At 39.1% G+C, this 22,161-nt stretch overlaps 3 protein-coding genes and 1 long non-coding RNA gene across 8 annotated transcripts in view; 2 read left to right on the top strand and 2 right to left on the bottom strand.

The window, feature by feature from the left end:
* Window positions 1–1,142: 1,142 nt before the first annotated feature.
* Window positions 1,143–8,085, bottom strand: hao1 (hydroxyacid oxidase (glycolate oxidase) 1). The gene is made up of 8 exons (XM_027002438.2): window positions 7,925–8,085; window positions 5,380–5,531; window positions 4,564–4,819; window positions 3,413–3,588; window positions 2,545–2,636; window positions 1,960–2,118; window positions 1,745–1,814; window positions 1,143–1,571 (listed from the first exon to the last, which is right to left on the bottom strand). The coding sequence occupies exons 1-8, from the start codon at window positions 8,059–8,061 to the stop codon at window positions 1,504–1,506; spliced, it is 1,110 nt and encodes a 369-aa protein (XP_026858239.1). The 5' UTR covers window positions 8,062–8,085; the 3' UTR covers window positions 1,143–1,503.
* LOC113572675 (uncharacterized) lies at window positions 6,219–7,085 on the top strand. The gene is made up of 2 exons (XR_003410147.2): window positions 6,219–6,318; window positions 6,681–7,085. It is a non-coding gene; the product is annotated as an uncharacterized LOC113572675 (long non-coding RNA).
* Window positions 8,086–8,773: 688 nt separating the features above from the next.
* tmx4 (thioredoxin-related transmembrane protein 4) lies at window positions 8,774–15,091 on the bottom strand. Of its 2 annotated transcripts, none has more exons than XM_027002370.3 (8): window positions 14,831–15,059; window positions 14,214–14,329; window positions 12,546–12,591; window positions 12,178–12,306; window positions 11,955–12,000; window positions 11,683–11,784; window positions 11,175–11,238; window positions 8,774–10,368 (listed from the first exon to the last, which is right to left on the bottom strand). In XM_027002370.3, the coding sequence occupies exons 1-8, from the start codon at window positions 15,025–15,027 to the stop codon at window positions 10,127–10,129; spliced, it is 942 nt and encodes a 313-aa protein (XP_026858171.2). In that variant the 5' UTR covers window positions 15,028–15,059; the 3' UTR covers window positions 8,774–10,126. The 2 variants fall into 2 exon arrangements, with proteins under 2 accessions (XP_026858171.2, XP_026858172.2); XM_027002371.3 differs by having other exon boundaries at window positions 10,204–10,438; window positions 14,831–15,091.
* A 251-nt stretch (window positions 15,092–15,342) lies between these two features.
* The window catches only part of plcb1 (phospholipase C beta 1), a 30,716-nt gene continuing 23,897 nt past the window's right edge, over window positions 15,343–22,161 (top strand). Inside the window, exons 1-2 of one of the 4 annotated variants that reach the window (XR_014125457.1) lie at window positions 15,343–16,050; window positions 18,423–18,500. Coding sequence is in view for 3 of the 4 variants with exons in the window: in XM_081721090.1 (XP_081577216.1) it covers window positions 15,952–16,050; window positions 18,423–18,500 (177 nt within the window). In the remaining variant the exon portion in view is untranslated. The remainder of the gene's footprint in view (window positions 16,051–18,422; window positions 18,501–22,161) is intronic. The other 3 variants (XM_081721090.1, XM_081721089.1, XM_027002410.3) reach the window with 3 other exon arrangements.

The following is a 22,161-nucleotide window of genomic DNA, read 5'->3' as shown; positions in this document are numbered from 1 at the left end:
TTAAATTCAGACATACTAAGTGCCCTTTCATTGACAATGACAATAAACAAAACTGACATTCTTCTTTTCTCTCTGGGATTATCCTGTCTGTCTTTTGTCTGCTTCTTCTCAGTTTGCGTGTTGGGGAGGCTGTCCTCCCTTTGGCCAGGACAAACTGTCTTGTTAAGCAAAACCTCTGTGCACTTTACAGCCAGTGTGGTCTCTGTTATTTGCAAAGCTCAAGGAAATTAGAACAACAGCTGTATGATTCTGGATGTGTTCTATTGAGTAAGGCAGGCTTTTAAGTGATTCCCAAAATGCTAGCCCTCAGTGCAGGCCTTTCTCTCTCTGGTGCACGGGTTGGGGTAAATTGAGATTACTGCTGCACATGTTTGCCAGGCCTGGTGACACACCAACCTTTTCTCAGCTGAACTACCAACCCAAAGATCCTTCCTGAAGATAAAACAATAGACCTCCTGAACTATAACTTGCACCAACATTATAAGCCTTATAAGCAGTAATTAAAGCTACATTTTGATTGCGGTAATAGACTACAATAGCTCAGTGCAGGTCACATTCACATTAGAATATAACACTTCATCTTAAAAAACCTCATCTTAAAATTATCATCTGTGGAGCAGAGATTTTTGTTTCATCCAGGGCCAGTGATTATGGTGGAAAACCCCTGTGCCTCGTTCATAAACTCCATGTTTCATTTGAATTTGGCAGGGGAGGGGGGAACGATGACACTCCCCTTACAGGCCTCTGCACATGGAGGAGGTTCAAAGAAAGTTCTAGGTGCTAATGAACACAGTCCCAACAAAGTTTGTTTTTCTGCACTATGAGTCCACACATATAATGGCTTCATTCACAAGCTATGGCTCCGCTGTGGAAAGAGCAAGTGAAGAAATCCCAAAGCGTTCACGTGACCTTCCTGAACTTGTTACGAACCCGTTTGCCTTTCAGGCCCCATTGGGGAGCATGCATATTCATGAGAGGCACCCAACAGCAGCAGCAATGCACCATGGGAGCTATATCAGGGTATAAGATTTTCCTCTGTTTTTGTTAAAATGAACAAACATCACAAACCAAGCAAGGCTGCAAGCTATAGTGAGGACAGTATGAATGAGTTAAGGAGAATGAATGAAGGAGAATGGAGAAAATATTTAAATATTAATTTATAAATTAACAGATTATTAATTTCCAGTTTATTATTGTTTTGTGTACTATCTAATGAATTAGCTGTCTATCTATTGTTTTTATATATATATCATAATTGTGATTAAATGGGCTGACTTCAAATGGTATATACTCAGTTTCAGCTAGCTAAATATACATACGGAGGAGCTTTGTTACTGGGAAGTCCTGGCAGCTTTTTATTTTAAAAATTAACATTAAGATGTTTAAAAAATTAAGATCTACTAAAAACATTTTGGCAAAAAATCAATTTTAATTGAGTGGCATTTTAATTGAAACCCAGATTTACCAAGGATGGTTATTTGAGTGTTAAAGTTGTCCAGAACATCAGATCTTTGAGATGTGCCCAGATCTTCTCACAAGAGTCCTATCCACTTCTTTCAGTGAACGGCATCCTTACGAACCCGTAAAGATGCACAGTACAATGAAAGATAAGTTACAGTTAAAAGCATAATGCATTAGGTAGCACTCACAGATCATAATGGTTATATGTAAATACACTCTAGCCATGTTAGTTTTACAGTATTTGACTGTTTTTGGTCAAATGTGCAATGAACAGTAACTCTACCTGTAAGAGCTAATGCAAGGTGAAGTTCCTCTCGCAGCAGCTGGAGCACATCACTGACACCTTTCTCACCCTGATAACAGCAGCAGATCTTCACTGATACATCAACCACACAGGGCTCAGAAATCATCAGCTTTATTTTCACTATGGTACTCTACCTAGGTGCATTCTGTGTATTGTAGTTCTAAGATAAAACAACAGAATATTCTATATCTCACCTCACATGCCAGGCCCCACAGGATAGGTCTTCCCACAAATACAGCCTTCGCCCCCAGAGCCAGGGCCTTTAGCACATCCGTACCCCTCCGTATGCCCCCATCCAGGTAAATCTCCACCCTGCCTTCTACTGCCTCCACAATCTCAGGTAAAGCATCGATCTGCCCATGTACATACAGTCACATTAAACTTCCAAGCAGAACATGTAGGCATATTTAACTCTCTTACATGCAGCTCCTGTTAGCTCATTTTCAGTTCCTTGGACTTATTCTTACATGCATTGTATTTTTCAAGTATTAGTTTTTATATACAATGCATTTAATTTTTAAAGTTTTGTAAGTTAAGACTTTCTGTACAACTACAGCATTTTATGGCAACTATAGTGAAGTACTGTTTAACAGTTTATCAAACTGTTTAACTGTTTATCAAAGCTTTTAGTCTCTACACATTGTTTTCTTTATTTTAGCAAACCAACAAGTGCATTTCAAAGTTGGTGAGATGTAATTTTCAGGCCACTGTAGATTGCCGAAGAGATTACATGTGGCCTGGACAATGAATATTGCCTCGTTTTGTTGCCAGACACTTACAGTGGCTGGAACACAGTCAAGCTGTCTTGCTCCATGGTTTGACACAAGTATCCCATCAGCTCCAAATTTCAGAGCTTCCTTGGCATCGTCCCCTGCATCAAAGATTCAGTATAAGCATGCTATGAAAGTTCAACACACACACACACACACACACACACACACACACACACACACACACACACACACACACACACACACACACACACACACACACACACACACACACACACACACACATATATATATATATATAAAGTCTTTGTGGTGGTGACATTGCTGGTTTATTTACTTTGCCTCAAACTCCACACTAGGCCAAGAGTAGAAGCTAAGGGATAACTGATTATGTCATACTCCAAAGGTTTTTTGCTTGTTTGTCCTCCAGTTTTCATTTGCAATTCTACATCTGGGCCACAGAAGCCATCCCATTTCCCATGCACAAAATCACTGCTGTTGCCCTATTTCCTAATGCTTAAACTGCATTTCAAAACTATGTCAGTTCCAGATCCAGAAAGAGTTGACAGATAAAAGTCTAAGAGAATGATAACAGCAGTTTGGTTTCTCAGCTGTGTGGAGGCAATTATGCAAAAGTGGCCGCATACTTCACCATCTGTCCTTCCTATCATGAGATAAAATGCAGAACATGTGGTCTTTAATTAACACCCTCTTTGCTGATATGCAGGTCACATATAATTTGTGGATTGATTGGATTATGCAAATTGCCCCTTTTAGAGGGCAGCTGTGGGTGCAGTCCAGGCACAAGGCCATCTAATGGAGACCAAGCGCTTAATGGAGACCAAAGACTGCTGAGTTCCCCACAGTACACTTGTGGGCAACCGCTTTAATCACTCCCCCCAGCTGGAGAGCTCACCTCGCAAAACCCCTTTGACCACTACGGGCAAGGAGGTGATCCTCTTCAGCCAAGCGACATCCTCCCATTTCAGTGTAGGATCTATGGCCTCAGACACATATACAGCCAGGCCGCTGTCCTCACCATAGCCCTTCTTTGAGGAGAACGCTAAATCAGGGGATTCAAAATTGGCCATCCTGGAGAAGAAAGTGCAAAAATGGAAGTAATTTGTAGTGTATTGCTTCTGCTCAGCATGCGTAAGGCAAGTTGGGGATTCAGGCAAGAAGCAGACCCACGGCACCCTCAGTGGAACTGTGTTGCTGCCGTTGCACTTTGATTCATGTATCCAAGCTAAGGACCTCAGCAACGCCTGAGAAATGAAAAATGCATGAGCTCTCAAAAAGCTCTAACAAAGCCACATGAGATTTTCACTTCTATTTATTTAAATGTTTTTATTGCAATAAATCACCTAGTAGCCTTTGCTTTCATGAGGCTATTTTTCTGGGTTTTTAAAAATTATTATTCTTTTTTTTTTTTTATCATAACGCAGTGAGGGGTAACTGTCCAGTCCCCATGAGACTTGCTAATCTTTGGTATGACATGAGTGAAAGGTTTCCCTGGTTTAGCGGCCAGATTTCTGTTTCCATAAATACATAAAGCTCTTCAGTAAATGTGACATTTTCAGGAGAAAACAAACCTGAAAAACACTAAGCAAGCTGTCTGCATGAGGCCAAATTCAAACACTATTTTCTAAAAAATAAAATCACAGGAACTGAATTGTTTGGTAATTTGGTCGCTCATTTAATCAGTCATGACTTTTTTTCCTAAAAAATGAGTTTACATCCTGCAGCAAACATATTTACATCATGTTATGTTTACTGTTGGAACTGTGGTGATGACTTAGATGACTTTCTCTGTTGCAATTTGTTTGGTTGCATTTGTGGTACTAGAAGAATAGTGTTTGTTTCTCAAAGATGCAGATTAAGCAATTATGCAAGAATCACAAAATTCCTTTAACCAGCCTGACGATGAGGGAATGTGGATTGGCACAGCAAGCCATTTGACTGGCAGGTTTGGCGCAGTGTGCCGTGTGACTGGCATGTTGGTGAGCAGCGTCTAAACCTTCTACTTGGGCACATTTGCGTGCCAGGTGTGGCTGCCTCAGCTCCTACCTCAAATGAGAGGGCAGCCTGAAGCGGTTGCGCACGTCATCGCGCCGCCTGCCAAGGTAAGGTGTGTCCACAGTGACAAAGATACCCTTATAGCCAGCCTCCTCGGCCCTCCTGACCAGCGAGTGAGTCAGAGCTCGATCCTTGTAAATATAGAGCTGCATCCAGCGCACGGCGTCTGGGGCTGCCTCAGCGACCTCCTCAATGGTAGAGGTGGCCCAGGAGCTGAGCATCATTCCTGTGCCAGTGAGCAGACAAGCTAAAAGTAGGAGACAGATTTAAAAAACAAAACAAAACTGCATTACACATCTCTATTAGTGCTGGAAAGTTGCCTGAAAACTCTAACTGAATGTAGTTTAGTTCTTAGAGAACAGCAATGTGAACTGACTTGAGTAAAAATAAGTTAGCTGTTAAGCTACTAAAAGAAAAATAGTTTTATGTGACCATAATGTGCCTAAGATTATTTACTTCACTTACAGCACAACAAAATGGTGCATGACCATCATAACCCACAACTAGCACAGATGTTACAGATTAGGCAGTAAGGACAATATTATATCCTTTGCAGTACAATATAGACTGAATATGAGGATTAGCAGATGTCATGCCCAGTGTAAACCAACTGCTATAAAGGCCTTAAAGCACACCACAACTACAGCACGTCTCAATGAAGTGACTGAAGTCACTCGCGAGGCTAAGCACATTCTGCAGCACTGCGTCTAACAGACCTGTAGCGACACCAAGTGGTCCCTCATGTTAGCATTGGAGAGCCACCGTAGGGTACTTTACACCATGTAAGATGGCTGCGGCTCGATTTACCCCTTGCAGTGGCTGTTTCTCCATCAGGGTGAGCCATCCTCTGCATGGCAGTAGCTGCCACACACACAGGCATGCTGAGACGCTGGCCCAGCACCGTGGCAGAGAGATCCATTCTGGAAACGTTTCGCAGCACACGTGGGAACAAGCGCCATCTACAGGAGACAAGTGAGGAAAAACACAGGGCTATATAAACGTTGACAAGGCAGCCAAACACTAATGATTAAATTGTGGGTTCCTTCCACAGTACAAAACCAAGAGACTTTGCACTGTTGTGGTTTGCTTTTTCATTGCTAGCTTACTCAGACTCTTCATCTAATGATTTTGTTTTCCATTCAGAGAGTAATTTTTCAAGCCTACTTTTACTTCTAAACTGTAATATAATGTCAGGCTCCAAATCATGTGACTACAATGCAGTAGTTTTACCGGAAATAGTTGTTTTTAAAGATAGTGGGAAAGTGCTGTTAAAACTGGCTCTTAATTTACGGACAGAGTTTTATAGTAAAGAATTTTTTTTGTTGTTGTTTTTTTTAGGCACAGTGGTACTATACTAGCTTTTAATGTACTTTTAAAATTTTATTTATTTTTTTATTTTTATTTTTTTAAACAGTGAAATAATTCATAACCTAGATATACCAATATTGGTATGTAGGCTATATATATATGTTCTGTTACTCAATCAGTTATTCAAATGCTCTTTTTTCCCCTTCCCCAGAATTCTATTAATTTCTATTAACTGCTGCTTCTTTCAAGATAAATTCACCAACCTTTAACCTGGACTTTAGACTGGGGCAGTCCAACAGACTGCTTTTGTCTCTTTTCCCATTTATCTCATCCCTATTCTGTCATCCCGCTTCCCTTTAAACCTATGTCTTCAAAACGCCTGGTCTGCCCACCTTCATCAACCTTGTCTCATCTTCTCTGAACATCAGTCTGAAGGAGGTAGATTTCACCATAAGTTTATTCCTTCTTTTCATATGATTTGCATGTTATATAGTATATGCTTCATATACAATATGTACTGCAAGCTTTGAAGACATGAGTCCAATCCTATGGGCTTTTGTTTCAAGTAGACACATTAACGTGAAACAAAAAAGACTATCGTTAGGCTTTTAATTGTTGCCTGCCTCCGTTAATGGCAGATGTAGTCAGACAAATCATTCTTGGGCTTGCCAACTGCAGGTCCTTTAACTTTCCATCATGACTGTCTAGACTCAGTTGGCTCTTGACTATTCCATAAATAACATTGGAGCATTGTTTATCTAGCTAATGACCAGCCTTTTCTTTTTTTGGCGCTGCTTCAGGACACCTTGCTCACCTCACGTGGCGTCTGAAGGACGTCTGACCACCCACACAGCAGGTCGAAATGGTCAAGGCTGAGACAGGCATCAACAGAGATACTGTGCTCTGAATCTAAGCATCCAAACAGAGGCATCTGGAAGCCTAAAAGTGTGGCTTTGAAATGGTTAAAGCTTGTTTCAGGTTTTGAATTGCCAAAGACCAATGTGTGCTATAATGGAAGGGCTTGTGCTATGAACTTTCTGTCTGAAAAGCAATCCCTCAAACAATTGTATTATCTGCATGGTCTTCCAGCATTCAGAAAAAAACATTTTAGGTCTTGTACCCATCACAGAATATTTCTATGTCACTTGTCTCAGCAGTGGTAAACGGAGCATGTATATGAAAAATAAACCACGGCTCTTTCAAAACTAGTTTGTTTTTCAAGTTCAAAACCTCAGAATGTAACTGTTCAACTGGAAACTTGGCCTGTAATTGAAAGTGTGTATGTATGTACATTGGGCACATACACTGTAGCTGAAAGTTTTCTGCTTTTATCCAATTGCAAAACTATAACCCACAAGAACACACAAGCAAACAACATTATTGGCCTGCTATTTATTAGTGTGGTTTTAGCATCTCATAGCAGATCTCAATTAGTCAGATTCACTCAGCTGAGCTGTTTTAACACATCACAGGTTTCCTAAGTTAATTTACTGATGCATGGTGTATTGTGGGTAATTTGAATGAGTCAAGGTAAAAGTGTTCTCTTAAATTCAAGGCTTATTTAGGTATTAATCCTAAGGCACATTATTCAGTAACTTGTGAATTATTCAGTAACTACACAGAAGCTAACATGAAAGGTATGTAATTGGAAGAGTGAGGAGGGGGATATTGCACCAGTGGATATCCTTCATGTTACTAGGTCTAACAAGCCATTTTCCATAATTTAAAACTTGATTACATTTTGTTTAGGTTGCATTAGATATCCCAGTTTATTTTAGTAAGTTTTCTTGGATCAAGAGGTTTGTATATTCATATTCTTATCTATATCTTGGAAACAGTTTCTAGATATAAATGTTTTCATTGTCACAAAAACACTAAAAGGTTTTAACACTACCTGATGCTGTCATTTGACCTGAGCTCATTCTGATTTTTGATATTAAGCACTTTCTAAATGTCAGTTTAAAATAGTGAAAGTGGCTGATTTACCCTTTCCTCCTATGTCCTTTGTGGTTAGAGCAAAAATGATCCACACAATATTACATACCTGGAGAAAGCTGCTACATTATCAGCTAAGGTCTCCTGCTCATCTGCTCCAGAGAAATAATAGTCAAACACCGCTTTGGGTAAGACTCTCTTAGCATGGTGCTCAAAGTCACAAATGCACACAGACTTGTTGGACATGTTTCCCTGCAAGCGAACCCTTAATCTGTCTCTCTCCCTTCTGCTACATTTCACAGCGATCAGTGGGCTGCCTATAAATAATTAACTCTCAGTAGTTAACTTTTAGGACTTCTACAACAAATGTTTATCTACTCATCTTTCACTACTCGAAAAAATGGCCACAGGGGCTTTTGCCTAGCCTCATAAGCCTACATTAGGCAGCCCACAGTGAAACAAATCAATCCTTTGGGTTGTATATAAGAGCTACATGAACACAATCTTTATCTGAACTGTATATGAATTAGGAAGCATGTCAGACAAAGATTCAATTATGTCTGATTATATGAATGATTAAATGAGTGGTTGTAACATTCTCCTCCGGTTGTTGGATGACAGGCATATACCTTTAGATAGTGCAAATTCCCTTGTGATTCTGTAGTACTGCACCACTGAGTAGGATGGGGGTTGTTAATATTCCTGCAGGCCTCTATCACTTGCTCTATAGATCCTCCCCAGCAGCTTTATATAACAGTATTACAGAGCTCAGCTCTTCACTGGATGTCCCACACAATACCTGGAGTTCAGAGAAGGACACCATATGTAACAATGTACAAACTTAAAGCTACACTTCACATCACAGAAAATACACAAATCTGCTAACTATTATGTAATATAGCACTAATTCTATAGACTATGAACTGGTATGTCACAAAGCTTTTCAATTTAAACACAATTTAAAATTTATAAGATATTTATTTGGTCCACAAAACATTGCATTCATCTTAACAACTGAATTTATACAACACCATTTAACAGTACAGTGATGTAAAGGAAGTTGTTGCTTAGAATATAAATGTATGTGAAGAGACATGAAAACATGACAATATATTCCAAACTTCCAGTCAACAGTATAAAATATATATGCTGGAGAATTATACAATCTCTCAAATATTGCATAATCATTCATCAACAAAACCCACCAAAGCTACTGGGATTGGTGCATGGAATTTATTTATTTATTTTTGTGGCAAAGCATTCATCATCTAACATCATAAAACACAAAAGCTCAGAAATAATGCACAATATAAAAGACTCTGTTCTTTACGTTTGCCTCATATTATTCATTCATCTTTAATACTATTGGCCTGAACACACAGCAAAAATGTCAATCCTGACATCACTGCACCAATACATTTTTGTACAATACTGTATGCATGGTTTTAATATCCAATTTATCTGCAGGACTAGCAGGGGGTAAAATATCAAGACTACACTTTTAAATGAAAAAGAAAAAGAACAAATATTTCATGTAAGCAGACAAAGAACAATCCAGAAAATGAACATTCAAATCTTGACACCTTCACGTAGAAAGTTGCTGACACTGTGCACACATTGTTTGTTATGATGATTGTCCTGACATTTGGAGTGAATTCACCACCATGTACATCAGATGCCTTCAGCCAGTCACACCAGAGCTTTGCTACATTAGCGTGTCCTGGCTCTTAACTGAACGTTACAAACCCGGATCCACCATGGCTGTGCTTGACGTCCTCCACCCTGGCAGTGGAATGCTATAAAGCATACACTTGCAGAGAAGCAGTCATTACATTTAACAGGGGAATTTAAAGCTAGTAATACAAAAACAATGGCACAAACATGAACAAAATGTACTCAGCATTAATTGTCTATCCTGGAAAAAAAAAAAAAAGTTTAAGAAGTGTTTTGGTTCTTCTTAAAATATGTTCTAGTGTGTGTGTGTGTGTGTGTGTGTGTGCGTGCATAAATAAATAAAAACATACTTTTAAACATACTGCTTCCACAGCAACCATTTTTGTATTTTTGTTCCTAAACAGATAAAATGTTTCCTAAAACTCAAACGATACTGTGGTATCCATAGGCATGAGCTCACAGAGATAGAGACAGACTGGAAGAAAGAAGTTGGCAACACTGCAGATAAACAAGGAGCATCGAAGAGCAAATCAGCTCTCTGCACTTACCCTCTGGCATTTCACCCCCTCCCCCCTTTAGATGCAGGACCTCCCTGTTCTGGTTTAAAACTTCATTTCAGATTTTCACCACTGCTGCATTAGGTCCCCGCAGGACTGTTGGGTCCCCGAGGCTTCCTCTTCCTCACGGAGGCCTCTGCTGCCCCCTCTGGCTGAGGCTCATCACTACTACTGGCTGCAATCTCGGAGACAGGGATTCGTTCCTCATCAGTGGACTCCTCTGCGGACACCCTCTCGCTCTCATTGTCCAGGTCCGACATGCGCTTATCCTCTGTTGGGGCACCATCCACCTCATCTTCAGAGCCTTCAGCCTTCACATACACTGGAGAGGCATATATATGAGAGTTCCCAAGGCATGAAGAGTGTGTTTCTATAGACAAAGGGGTCCAGTCCTGGAGGCCCAGAGACTTTGCTGAGTTATCAGCTCAAATATACTTGTTTTAATTCATCATTTAACCACCAAGGTTATCAGGTGTTTTAGAGCAGAGAAATCACTAAACTGTGTAGGCCCCTGGCTGCCCAAAGCTGGTATATCCTCTGATATAAAGTAATAAAGATGAATTTGAAATAAAAGTATGATGAAAAGTAAAAGGAATTATATTTTGTGAGAATTTGACGCTAAACCTACATCTTTGGAAAATGGGCTGTTATGATCAGATATTCAATATTTTGTATTTAATTGCTATACAAATTTTTTATTTATTTATAAATCCATATAAACAATTACAAAAGAGCTCAGCAGTGATCATCTTCTAGTTGTGACCACTTTAACAGAACAACAACCAAAAAATATTCTGAGTACTTTCGTGCTTGCCCATTATGAGCCATTAAAAAAAACAACTGGTTTTGCAGATCTACACTGGGTACGTGCCAGGGCTTTCTTTTAAAAAGGATTTTTGGCAGACAGTGATTGACATTCATATTCCTCTTCTGGCCAAGGTTAACCATACTGCAAGCTTATTGAAGAAACCCTCAAAAATCAGGTATGGCACTCACAGAGGGCATATCGTCATAACTTATGTTGAGATGTGTGAAATATGAATATGAAATATGTAGATGCCTACAAACAGACAATTCTAAAAATGGTGAGAATGGTATTGACTCCCATTTGATATTTATCCATCTTACCAGTTTTGTCCACTTTATGTTTTGGCCTGGATGGGCAAATGCAGTCAGCGATCAGCACCAGCATCTGACAGAAATGTACAACACTAGGTTTGGAGCAAACGTCCAAAACTTTTTTCCACAGTATGCCTGTACCACCCACTTCATTCTCAAGTATTGTAGAGTCGACAGCGATTGTATAACCAAGGGCTGTATAGTAGATAAATATCTGGTTATGTAATTCCTAATAGCAAAAGTCATTATGTATCTTCTTTTGCCATTTGCTTAATGGCTGTGTTGGAATATGAGAAAAGGATGAGTTTCTGTCAAGTAGTGTTTCTGAGCTGCCTGATAATAGAGAGGAATTATGTGAAAAACCCTATTATGACTGCACTTTCATTGATATGTGGAAATGCGATGCATGAGGTCCTTTTATAGGAATTGAAGGGCAACCCACTATTCTTTTTTTTAACCCACATTTCAAACTGAATCAGAATGTTTTCATTAGGTTTGGCTGAGGTGTTTATCTTACCAGACCAAGGAGTAGTCCCATGAAGAGTGTTATGATGGCAAAGATCACATAAGAGCCCCACGAGGGAATGCCAAAAGTCTCCATTAGGTATGTGTGGATTTGCTGAACTCAACAAGAAAACCTTTTTTCACTCTCTCAAATTAATGACTCAAATTAATTAGTACTTTGTTTACAGCTAATCAAGATTCATAAACTACACAAAATGTGTTACAGATAATTATAGATTCTTCTTAGGGTTTGTTGTTAAAGCCTAACCAAAAAATACATCATACCCTAATCCACACAGAGAGACGGAAGAGACCAGCCATTCCTGACATCCTGCGGGAGGAACAAACAAGGAATGATTTGATACGAATGTGAAAAAAGAAAATTAAAAGCTGGATGGCATCAGATTTATGACAAACACTTCTCTGGTTAATTTTACTGTGTGGGAACATTTCAAAACAAAAAGTATCTAAGTTCAGATGCACAGCGAGAGAGGAGCGTGCAGTTTACAGAATAGATGATGGTGATTTCCATCCTGGCAGAGGCTCCACAGCTTCCCACTTTCTCTGCACAACATACGCTCGGATATCTTCAGTGGTGCGGGAGGACATGTATCTTCGGAAACTTCCATCTTTAGCACTGCAGTGGGAAATAAAGAAACATGAAATTGGTCTCAGAACAATCATAATCAGTAAAATATAGAGCTGAAATGAACTACAAACATGTCATGTTTTATGACCACTGGTTCTCAGTAGATTTTGGAGGAGCATCTCAAGTGATCCCTTCAGCTTCAGTGACATTTTTGGTTACAAGGGGTACCTGCAAGTGTGCCAGAGCCATAATGAACTGCATATGACTTCTCAGGCCTGAGGACTTACTGAAAAATCGTTGGCAGTGTGGTAACTAGAAACCGCCCACTCAAGCCTGCAGAAGAGAGAAACAGAGAGGGACAGAGAAAGAGACAGAAAGACAATGAGATGCTACAGAAATATATATAGTAGATGGCACAGTGCAGCACAGGCTGAGCTCAGTGGTGTGGGAATTTCCCCATCACTTCAACAGCAAAGCCATAATATGAGTAAAGTAGCTCTGTTTTGTGACAGTGAGCTGTAGCGAGGGGCTTGTTTCCCCCCCCAGCTGAGGTCTCCACTCCAAGCCACCTCGTTCAGCCAGCTGGGAAGAAGCACTGTTCTAGACAGTGCTGCCGAGGCTGGCTATTTGTGCAAGTGCAAGAGAAACCCAGTGTTCCCCAATGAGATCAAATGCTAGCACAGTCCAATTTGCAGCAGTAAGTACAAATGCAATAAAAGCATGAATAACCACATGAGCTATATCAGGTCTTGCTTGATTCAGTAGTGATGACCTGCAATCTGGTATGGTGCCAGATGTGCTTTAGACAGTACAACTGATTTAACAGCTGTAAACATTTTTGAATCTCAGAAAGCATTTTCTGAAACAAAACAGCCAATAGTAAACATGTGTGTTTATTTTCCAACCACCCTTACCTGTTAATAACCAGCCAACCTGAGCCTTTTATTTTAATTTTATTTGTACCACTTAGTGATGTTATGTCTACTTAATGTCTATCTACTTAATAGTCTCTGCATTAGCAAAAAAAGAGTGTCAAAGATGTAAGTAAAACTGACCAAACAACAAACACATATATATATATATATATATATATATATATATATATATATATATATATATATATATATATATATATATAAAGGCTTGTTTGTGTGCTCATGCTCTACTCTTCATATCTACAGCATCCTCTTTACTAGAGGAGTTCACCTCCAATGGAACTGGCAGTATTAAGAGCCCACATGCATATTCAGCACCTAACTAGCACAATACACTTAAGCTATGACACAATTTACAAAAATGAGAGAAAGTAGGTCTGCCTTTGGTAAAATGTAACACAATTATGAATATATTTTTATCCTACTTGTTAGTGTATTACAATATGACCTACAAATAATAATGTGCAGTTACTCACAAGTTAACATTAGGAAATACCCAACACATCCACAATAATCTGAGCTGTTCTTCCAAAGAGGATGATGCAGATTAATCCACTACATACAATTATCATGTTCCCCTGCATTAAAATCAACAAGAGTTCTGTGTAAGAGTGAGATACTTGGTTCAGCAACAGGTCAAACCATGAAAGGCCATTTATGGGAGTTTGCCACTTTTCTGAATTTGGTTCACCATCCATTAGAAATCCATCACCTGGCCGCTGTTGTGTAGGCTACATTTTATGTATTTGGCAGATGCTCTTATCCAGAGCGATTTACAATTTTTTAGCATGTTACAGAGGTAGGCGAGTGTAGTGTTAGGAATCTTGACGAAGGACGCTTATTGGTACAGCATAGAGCACTTGCCCAGATAGTGATTGAACCTTGGCCCCCCACAGCAGAAGCAGCATTGTTACTCTCTACACTATACCAACTACAGTTGAGTGAATGAATACCATACATTTTACATGTTACAGTGTAAACTAAGACAGTAAAATGTCAACATGAAAACAAGTGACAAACCTGGTTGTTGTGTAACATCAACCTTTCCAACTGATATGCCAAGGTTCTTGCTCTCTTTGGCAAGAGCTTCCCAGTCTGCTTGTATGTGCTGGCACGCCGGGCACCATGGGGCATAGCTGTGTTAAGGCAATAACCAGCAAACATATCTTATGTTAGAGCTCACTAAAACATGTCTGATTTGAACTCCGACAAACACCTGAAGTAAGACCAATATGTACTGAAATTAAGGCCCCTCCTTAGTACCAGTGTGATAACCCTATAATTGGCAAGCAGCAGTACCCACACTAGCTAACCAACTTTACTAATATTCACATATATTAATCATACATCCAGCGAAAGTGAGAACTGTAACGTGTGAATGTTAAAACACCCATCTGTGACCTTTCATGTAAGCTAATGCTACATTATTTCCGTTTCATGGATTGAATGTCACTAGGCGCAAACTAGGTGTCACTGTCTGAATCTCAGAATCTGGTAGGGGAAACTATAAATATACGTATATAAAGACGTGTACTCTCCATCCAACCAAGGCTTTCTACATGGGCTCGCAACAACGGGACAACTGAGCTCATGTGTAATATCGGATCATTCACAATACTGTAACAATTGCTACTCACAATTTTAACATCCACTCCCCTTCGAGAATAAGGGTCCAGTTTGCGTCAGTGACTGTCATCACGGTGCTTTCAGTCTGAGCACTAACATTGTAAAAATGATTTGTTGAAACAATTAAGACGCAAGAGAACCAAAATATATTTCTGAAATGTTTCAGTTTCCCTGTATATTTCTGTCCCGCCATATTGTCAGTACACATGATTACCAGCAACCAGGAAATGCCTTGCTTCCTCGTTTTTAAGGTAGACCGACACATTCCCGCCTAGAGCTCACGTAGAAGAGTACCCGTGATATCTGTCGGCCACACCGCTGTAGAGTCATTCTTCTTACTGCGCCAATGACTAGGTAACCTGCCAAGACATTGTAATAACAGGGACATAACCTGAAAACTCAAATGTAATATTTATTTCACTCGTGCAGAGTGTCAATGAAAATAAACAGGTTTTCACAACATAACCTAAAGCCGAAGCCCGACCTTGTCCGTTTGGAATGATAACGCTGTCACAAACGCAGAGTTCATTCCGCGTCAAGCAGGTATACATTGCGAAGCAGGGTACGTGTAAAATAACATTTAGCTAAACCATAAACGTTCTGGCTTTTCACATCGTAGCCTTAAATCTAATCATACCCTCCTAAAACTGCAGCCAAATTATGTTGTTATTCTGAAAAAATCTAATATTACTATTGAATAAATAAGGAGGTTAAACTATTAAGAAGATTAGTATTTGACATACTGCTATAGGCTACGTTGTGGGGTTTCTTCACAAGCGCGCTAGGAGGCGCTGAATCCCAGGGAGCAAACTGTTCAAGCGGTGAGTGCCGCAAATGAGTCAATGTGCGGAGGCCACTCATGCTGGCCGTTTACCCTCGTTACTCTCCATCATTTATGACCGTTTTTCTTGCCTTCTCCGTTATCTGTTGGAATTCCAAGCAACATCGATGACCATTCGTAAAATTAAAGGCAACATGCAAAATCCATAATACACGAGCAAATGAATATTTGTGTGCATACAGATCACCCTTTCAACAGAAACATTTTGCTCTCAGACAGCCTTCTGTCAAGGATCTTGGAGAAGACAGAGAAGCTCTTCTTTTTTGCCTGTTTGGAGGTAAATGTGACTGAATGGCTGGAGCACAGCCTGGGGTTCACGCGCTGCAGCTCAAGCCGGTGTCTGTTCCGGAGAGTCTGAAGAAAGGCAGTAGGTTTATGAAATGGGATGAGGTAAGTCATCAGTGTGTCAGTCAGTCTCTGCGGGCTTTTCCATTTTAAGTTCGCGAATCAAACCTGGTTGCTCTTACGAAGCGTGTGCAATTCACTCACTGTGAGTCATTTGTCCTGTTATCCTGTTATTCAAAACTGCAATCACATATCTGTACAACTGCTGCAGTTAAAACGTCAACATTTGTCTCGAAGCCCTGAATTTGACCTCATGTTATGCACTAGCGTAGGACGCTGAATGGCCATAAGAAGGGGAATTTGTTGAAACGACCTGGGATTTATCCTACTGTCCTTTAACGCAGTCTCAAAGCAACATGCGCTACGTTTATAGACTGTCCCTTGCACTGTTTGTTGCAACGGTTCAGGAAATACCAATATATAGATACTTTTCATGGGCAATCTTATTTGCACTAAGGTATTGTACTTATTCAGATTACAAAGAAAACGCACTGGAGGGAATATCAATACAGTTCTTGATAGCTACATGGCACTTTTTTTTTTATTACAATCTTTATCTATCTATCTATCTATCTATCTATCTATCTATCTATCTATCTATCTATCTAGATAGATAGATAGATAGATAGATAGATAGATAGATAGATAGATAGATAGATAGATAGATAGATAGATAGATAGAGTTTAATCGACTTCTAGAAGCATGCAGGTGTCTATACTTGAGGAATATGGAAACATAATACACTGCTTCAGTGTGAGATCGTATATGGTGGAGAAAAAACGCGACTCCTCAGGATGCTGTGTCACCTGTTGGTTCAGATGGAGTTCTTTAAAAACACCGAAAACTCGTCATTGCTGTGACTCAACCGGTTTTAAATTGAAAGAAGCTCGTTGTTTTGACATGTTTTACGTGCGCAATCATGTGTCGTTGATTTTGAAGCATACAAATGAAGACATTAATTATGGGCACTTCATCCTATTTATAATTTATGACAACATAATGGTTTATATTAAAACAAAATATTTGCCTCAGTCTGGCTGGTGCCCACAGATCAAATGGCTAAATATCTGACTATGTAGACTGCTCAAACCTCCAAGTTGATGATTTTCCCCCCACATTACATAATTGCATCCCTGAAGTATGTCTTTCTATATCAAATAGGAAATTATGCACAAAATTAAAAGACAAGGCAGAGTTGTCTTGGATATATAAAAAAAAAAAAAGAAATTTACCTGTTACCTTGAAGTACGCTACATCAAATAGGAAATTATATTAAAATATATAATAAAAGGCTCATAGGATCTATTTTAAAAAGAATGGGTTTGCATATGAGATACAGATAGTGTATCCCAGAGTCTGTTCTTAAATGGTATGGTCTCATATGATTAATTGGGCGGCTTTACATATATCATAAATGCTGTTCAAATGTACTTACCATTGCAATGGTAAAATAGTGAAAGCTACCAAAAGGAAGGCAGTAAATATAGGTTTGTTGTAAGCTTATGCTGAAAATGCAAGCAGTTCAAAGCTTGGAATACACGTAATACTGAAAATATTGGTCTGTTGCTATGGCAACTTCCATGCTTTTAATCCTCCTCTTCTTCCCTCCCTTATATTAGCTAAGATGCACTTAGCCACCCAACTTAGATGTGCTTGTGTATGTGGGCAGATCCTCAACAGATCTAAAATGACACAATTAGAGAGCTGTAAAGGGTATGCAGAACTTTGGCTGACAGAGCGCACTGGGTTGAGGGTGAAATTGTCCCTTTCTTTCCAGAGAGTACATATTTGTTTCCCTACCACACTATTTCAATATCCTGCTCTAATGTAGATATCCAAGTAATATTAAATTAAGTGCAGTCACAGATCCTTGTAGAGGAGACATACTCAGACTGCGTTGCTAGAGTTTTGCATCTCACACTGAGGAGAATTACTGAAAATCCGTAATCATGCTTATGTATCATACACACATGCACACGCACACGCACACACACACACACACACACACACACACACACACACTCACACACTTATGCAATGTCTCACTCAAACTTCACATTCTAATCCGGTTTAAATCTCCCCACAGCATATAAAATCACAAATTTTAAACGGATATGTCAATTTTGAATTCTAAAGAAAATTGCTGTGTTGTACAGTAAGCGTACTGTAGTAAATACTTAACATATGAAAATAGCAACTACAACAATAATAATAGTATTTATTATTCTTATTACTAATATAATAAGTTATTTTTACATTTTTGTCATTTTTTTCAGTTTCTGTGCCTAAATTAATCTAAAAAAGAAAAATAGCAAAAGGAAAAGACTCTTCTCATGTAGTACACATGCAGGCAAGTCTGTTTCAGATAAATATAAAAGACAAATAAACAAAAACTGTTTTGTATTATTTTATTAAGGATTCCTCTACAGTGACACCAGTGACCTTACGTGTGGATCCTCAGGGCTACTTTCTGTACTGGACTGATCAGAATAAGGTAAGATTACTGTTTCAGTTAAGATCAATTTTAACTAACATTCTTTTTATCTAGTGAGCATTATTTTTTATTTTTACTCAGATCAAAATGATTATTTCTGTCTATTCTCAGTAATGTAGGATTGGATATCAGCATAGAGGCATGTGATTTATTTTGTAATAATAATATGTCAGCCTAATTTTAGCTGCAGTATGTTGTCACATTTTGATCTGAAGTTGAATTCTAGCCTGAAGATATTTGGGAGACTTTGTCCATATTCCAGATGGACAGCTCATGGCCAACTGTTCACATAGAGTGTATGGGTTATAGAGAAACCCCAATTTAACTACAACCAGTGACATGGTAACTGGGCAGCAAAATATCTGTGGAAATCTTTTATTTTTTTAAATGATTAAACTCTTCTTGAATACTGATGGAATTTGAAAACCTGTTGTTATTATTTGTTATTTTTATAAGGTGCAGGGAACCGCATTTCATTCATCGTTAGCATGATTAGACTGAAATAGACTGGTTGTCTAGATTGGCCATCATCAGTTCCTGCACAGGTGCTATTCTTGAAACTATTTATTTTGACAGCTGTCTTGTAGCATCTGTAACACAGCAGCCCAGGAGGCAGCAGGGCAGTGAGGTGTGGAAAGGGGCTGATGATGGTACAGGAATTGCACTCCCAGCCAGGCATATTCTGGGGCATATTCTGGGGCGTATTCTCAGGCATAGTCCCAGGCATATTCCCAGGCATATTCCCAGTATGGCTCAGAACCATGCAATCCCTGATGCTTTGCACATGACAGGTTGGGCTGAAATTTGGACAAAACGTACATGGAGGTTGCAAGGAACATCAGTGCGTGTTCAGCGATCTGATTTATTTATAACCACTAATGCTCAGATTTGGAGAACAGTGTTAACCTGCTCACAGTATAAGGGGCTTGCAGAAGCTTAGTCATACGACATTGGCTACAGTTCTCATGCTACGAGCTGAAGCTGGCAGTACTCAGAATCTGTGGTTTGCACTCAGTGTTGAGTGGATCGAACTGACATACTGTTGTCCTTTAAACCACTGAATAGCCACATGAAGACATTTAGGCCTCTATATTTCCCTTACGTGTGTGTGTGTGTGTGTGTGTGTGTGTGTGTGTGTATGTATGTGTGTCATTGAATGTATCCTGCTGCGCACAGTGAAAGCCCGAGTGTTGCATTATCACCTGCAGTGTTTATATAAGTCCAACTGAACACAAACGAACAGTAAGAGTTCATTCAGTTCTGGAGCTTTTGCAGGGTGCTTAGGCTTTGATTTGAGAGGCAAACTTTGACTTTACTTCCTTCATCTTGGGCAGCATGGACACCATAAATTGAATCCACCCAGTGTTTTAATAGCAGTATTATTTGACTGAAAAAGAGATTGCAAGTGATACTGCTTGCTGCACCTTTAAGATCTGAACCTTAATCCTGGTGAATAATTTATGCAGAAATAATAAGGCCTCTACGCTATCTTGATACAGTATCAATCGAGCAAGAAACATGCCACCCAAAGTAAATAATAATACATTTTGTTTAAATAGCAATTTTCAAACAAGATATATTTTCAAAATAAAAATAGAAGAGACAAGAAAAATTAGTTTTTAATAATAACAATAATTTGTCCAATAATTAGAGTAGCTTCTCATAGTTTGTTCTTATGGTAATTGCTTTAAAATGATCCAATTCGGTTTCTGAGTGGGTGGAGTTACAGTGCAGGAAGCACATTCTGCAATGAGACAGTATCATTGGACTGGATCCTTCCACCAGCTGAGGAAATTCTTGTTTTCCTTAAAGCTATGCTGACTTTTGTTAGAAAATATTTATTGTTGTTAATATTAGTATACTGTTCACCTTCCATGAATGATCAGTTTCTAAAAAGTGAAAATCTAAAAATCCACAAGTAAGTCTCTCTCCAGCTTGCCAGACTTATATGTTGTACCCTAGAACCGGACTAGATCTGTTTCTGTAAAAGCCTCAGTGTCTTTTAAAAGGGAGCATTACTTTTCTTCTTGTTGCAACAAGGCTACCCACGCATAGGCTGGCCTTCAGTATGTGGTCCTGGTATAACTACAGTTAAAAGGTCTGTAATGTAGCTAAAAGAAAGATTAAGCAGTTTGTGACACATTACTTGCTCTCAAGTGCTGTGTGGGTCAGGTTTCCATGACCCATGTCTGCCTACATGTATAGGTCTAGAGTCACCAGAAATAAATTCTAATAAGAAATAAAATAATAATGACCCAGATTAATTTAAAACCACACAGCTAGCACTAATAACATTCAGATGATTGATAAGATGTTTTGCATTGATCGAGTGCTGTATACACTCTTGTCTACTCAGCCTGATCCAAACATCAGCCTACACCTACACCACTAGTCAATTTGTAAATAGTTTTAATGAGCTCACCCAGCACTGTCTCCACAATGACATCTGGATTCAGTTCTGCTTTACTGTGGGATTGACTGGAACATATCTGATTGGTTGCTTCTCCATTCTACAGATTCCAGTGGAGTTTTGCTATGGCACTATGGCACAATGATAATGTCACATGGGAACTGAAGGCTACCCCAGAGCTATCTTTAACTATTACTCCCCCCTTCAAAAATCAATTGCAATTTAGGCCATTAGGCAAATACGAAATACAAGGTATTGACAAGCTTTGCATGCCAAAGCATCTTGCTTATTAGTGAAATTAAATGTCTTTGAGTTTCTAAAAAGCTGCATTCACCTAAAAAACATTAAATGTCATCCGCAGTTTTCTACAGAAATGTAATATTATCTATCTTGTCATTGATTTACGTTTTGGATTGTAGATGCTGTTGAATAAAACGTAGTGCAAAAGGAGCAAGATATATTCATGGAGAGATATTTGTACATGCTAATTCGATCAAATTTACTCTGGTATCTTTAATTTATCTTTGGAGGATATGTTGGAAGACTAGAGACAAGCACATTATGTTCTAGAGAGAACAACTGTGTACTGGAACAAATGTGTGTGTGAATTATAAAGCAATCCACTCATGAAATCATAGCTTACACTGATGCGCAGTGTGCAAGAAGATCATAACAGTTACCAGTGGTAGCAAAATAATAGCTTGCTGTAGTGTTATGCAAACCAACGCTCTTTTGATCAATACTTGTGTTTCTATTTTTATATCACTGCAGGCTGCCTTGTCACCAGCAAGAGGCAAGAAAAACATGACACTTATTTAGTACCCAGCACCAGTAGACCACAGCTATTGTATCAGGTGCATGACTTATTCTCTCCCTGAAAAAGTCAATGTACTGCCCTGTTATGCATAATACCATGGCTATTTGATCACTTAGCCTGAATATGATCAGTTCCACAAGCGTACTGCTAAAATGGCTGGTGCCTGCCTTTCAAACTGCTGTAAACCATGGTCCCTTTCATAGAATTAGCCTCCCTCTCCTTTTGCCACGCTGCTAGTCACAGGCTTATCAACATGTCTGAACCTTCATATATGCCTGGCTCACCCAAGTGATGAAAGCAGCAGGAAAACAAAAATATAAAAAGGCACATGAAGTGTGCAAATTGGCATATAAATGATTTCTGTAGTATAAATATTGTATAGTTGCTACAGTAGACACTCTTTTTGAACCAGCTCAATAAAAGAATAGACATTT

This window comes from Electrophorus electricus, chromosome 10 (genome assembly GCF_041902795.1).
Source record: "Electrophorus electricus isolate QZ-2024a chromosome 10, ASM4190279v1, whole genome shotgun sequence".
NCBI lineage: Eukaryota > Metazoa > Chordata > Actinopteri > Gymnotiformes > Gymnotidae > Electrophorus > Electrophorus electricus.
The sequence above is the reverse complement of the archived record's forward strand: the minus strand, read 5'-3'. Positions and strand labels throughout refer to the sequence as shown.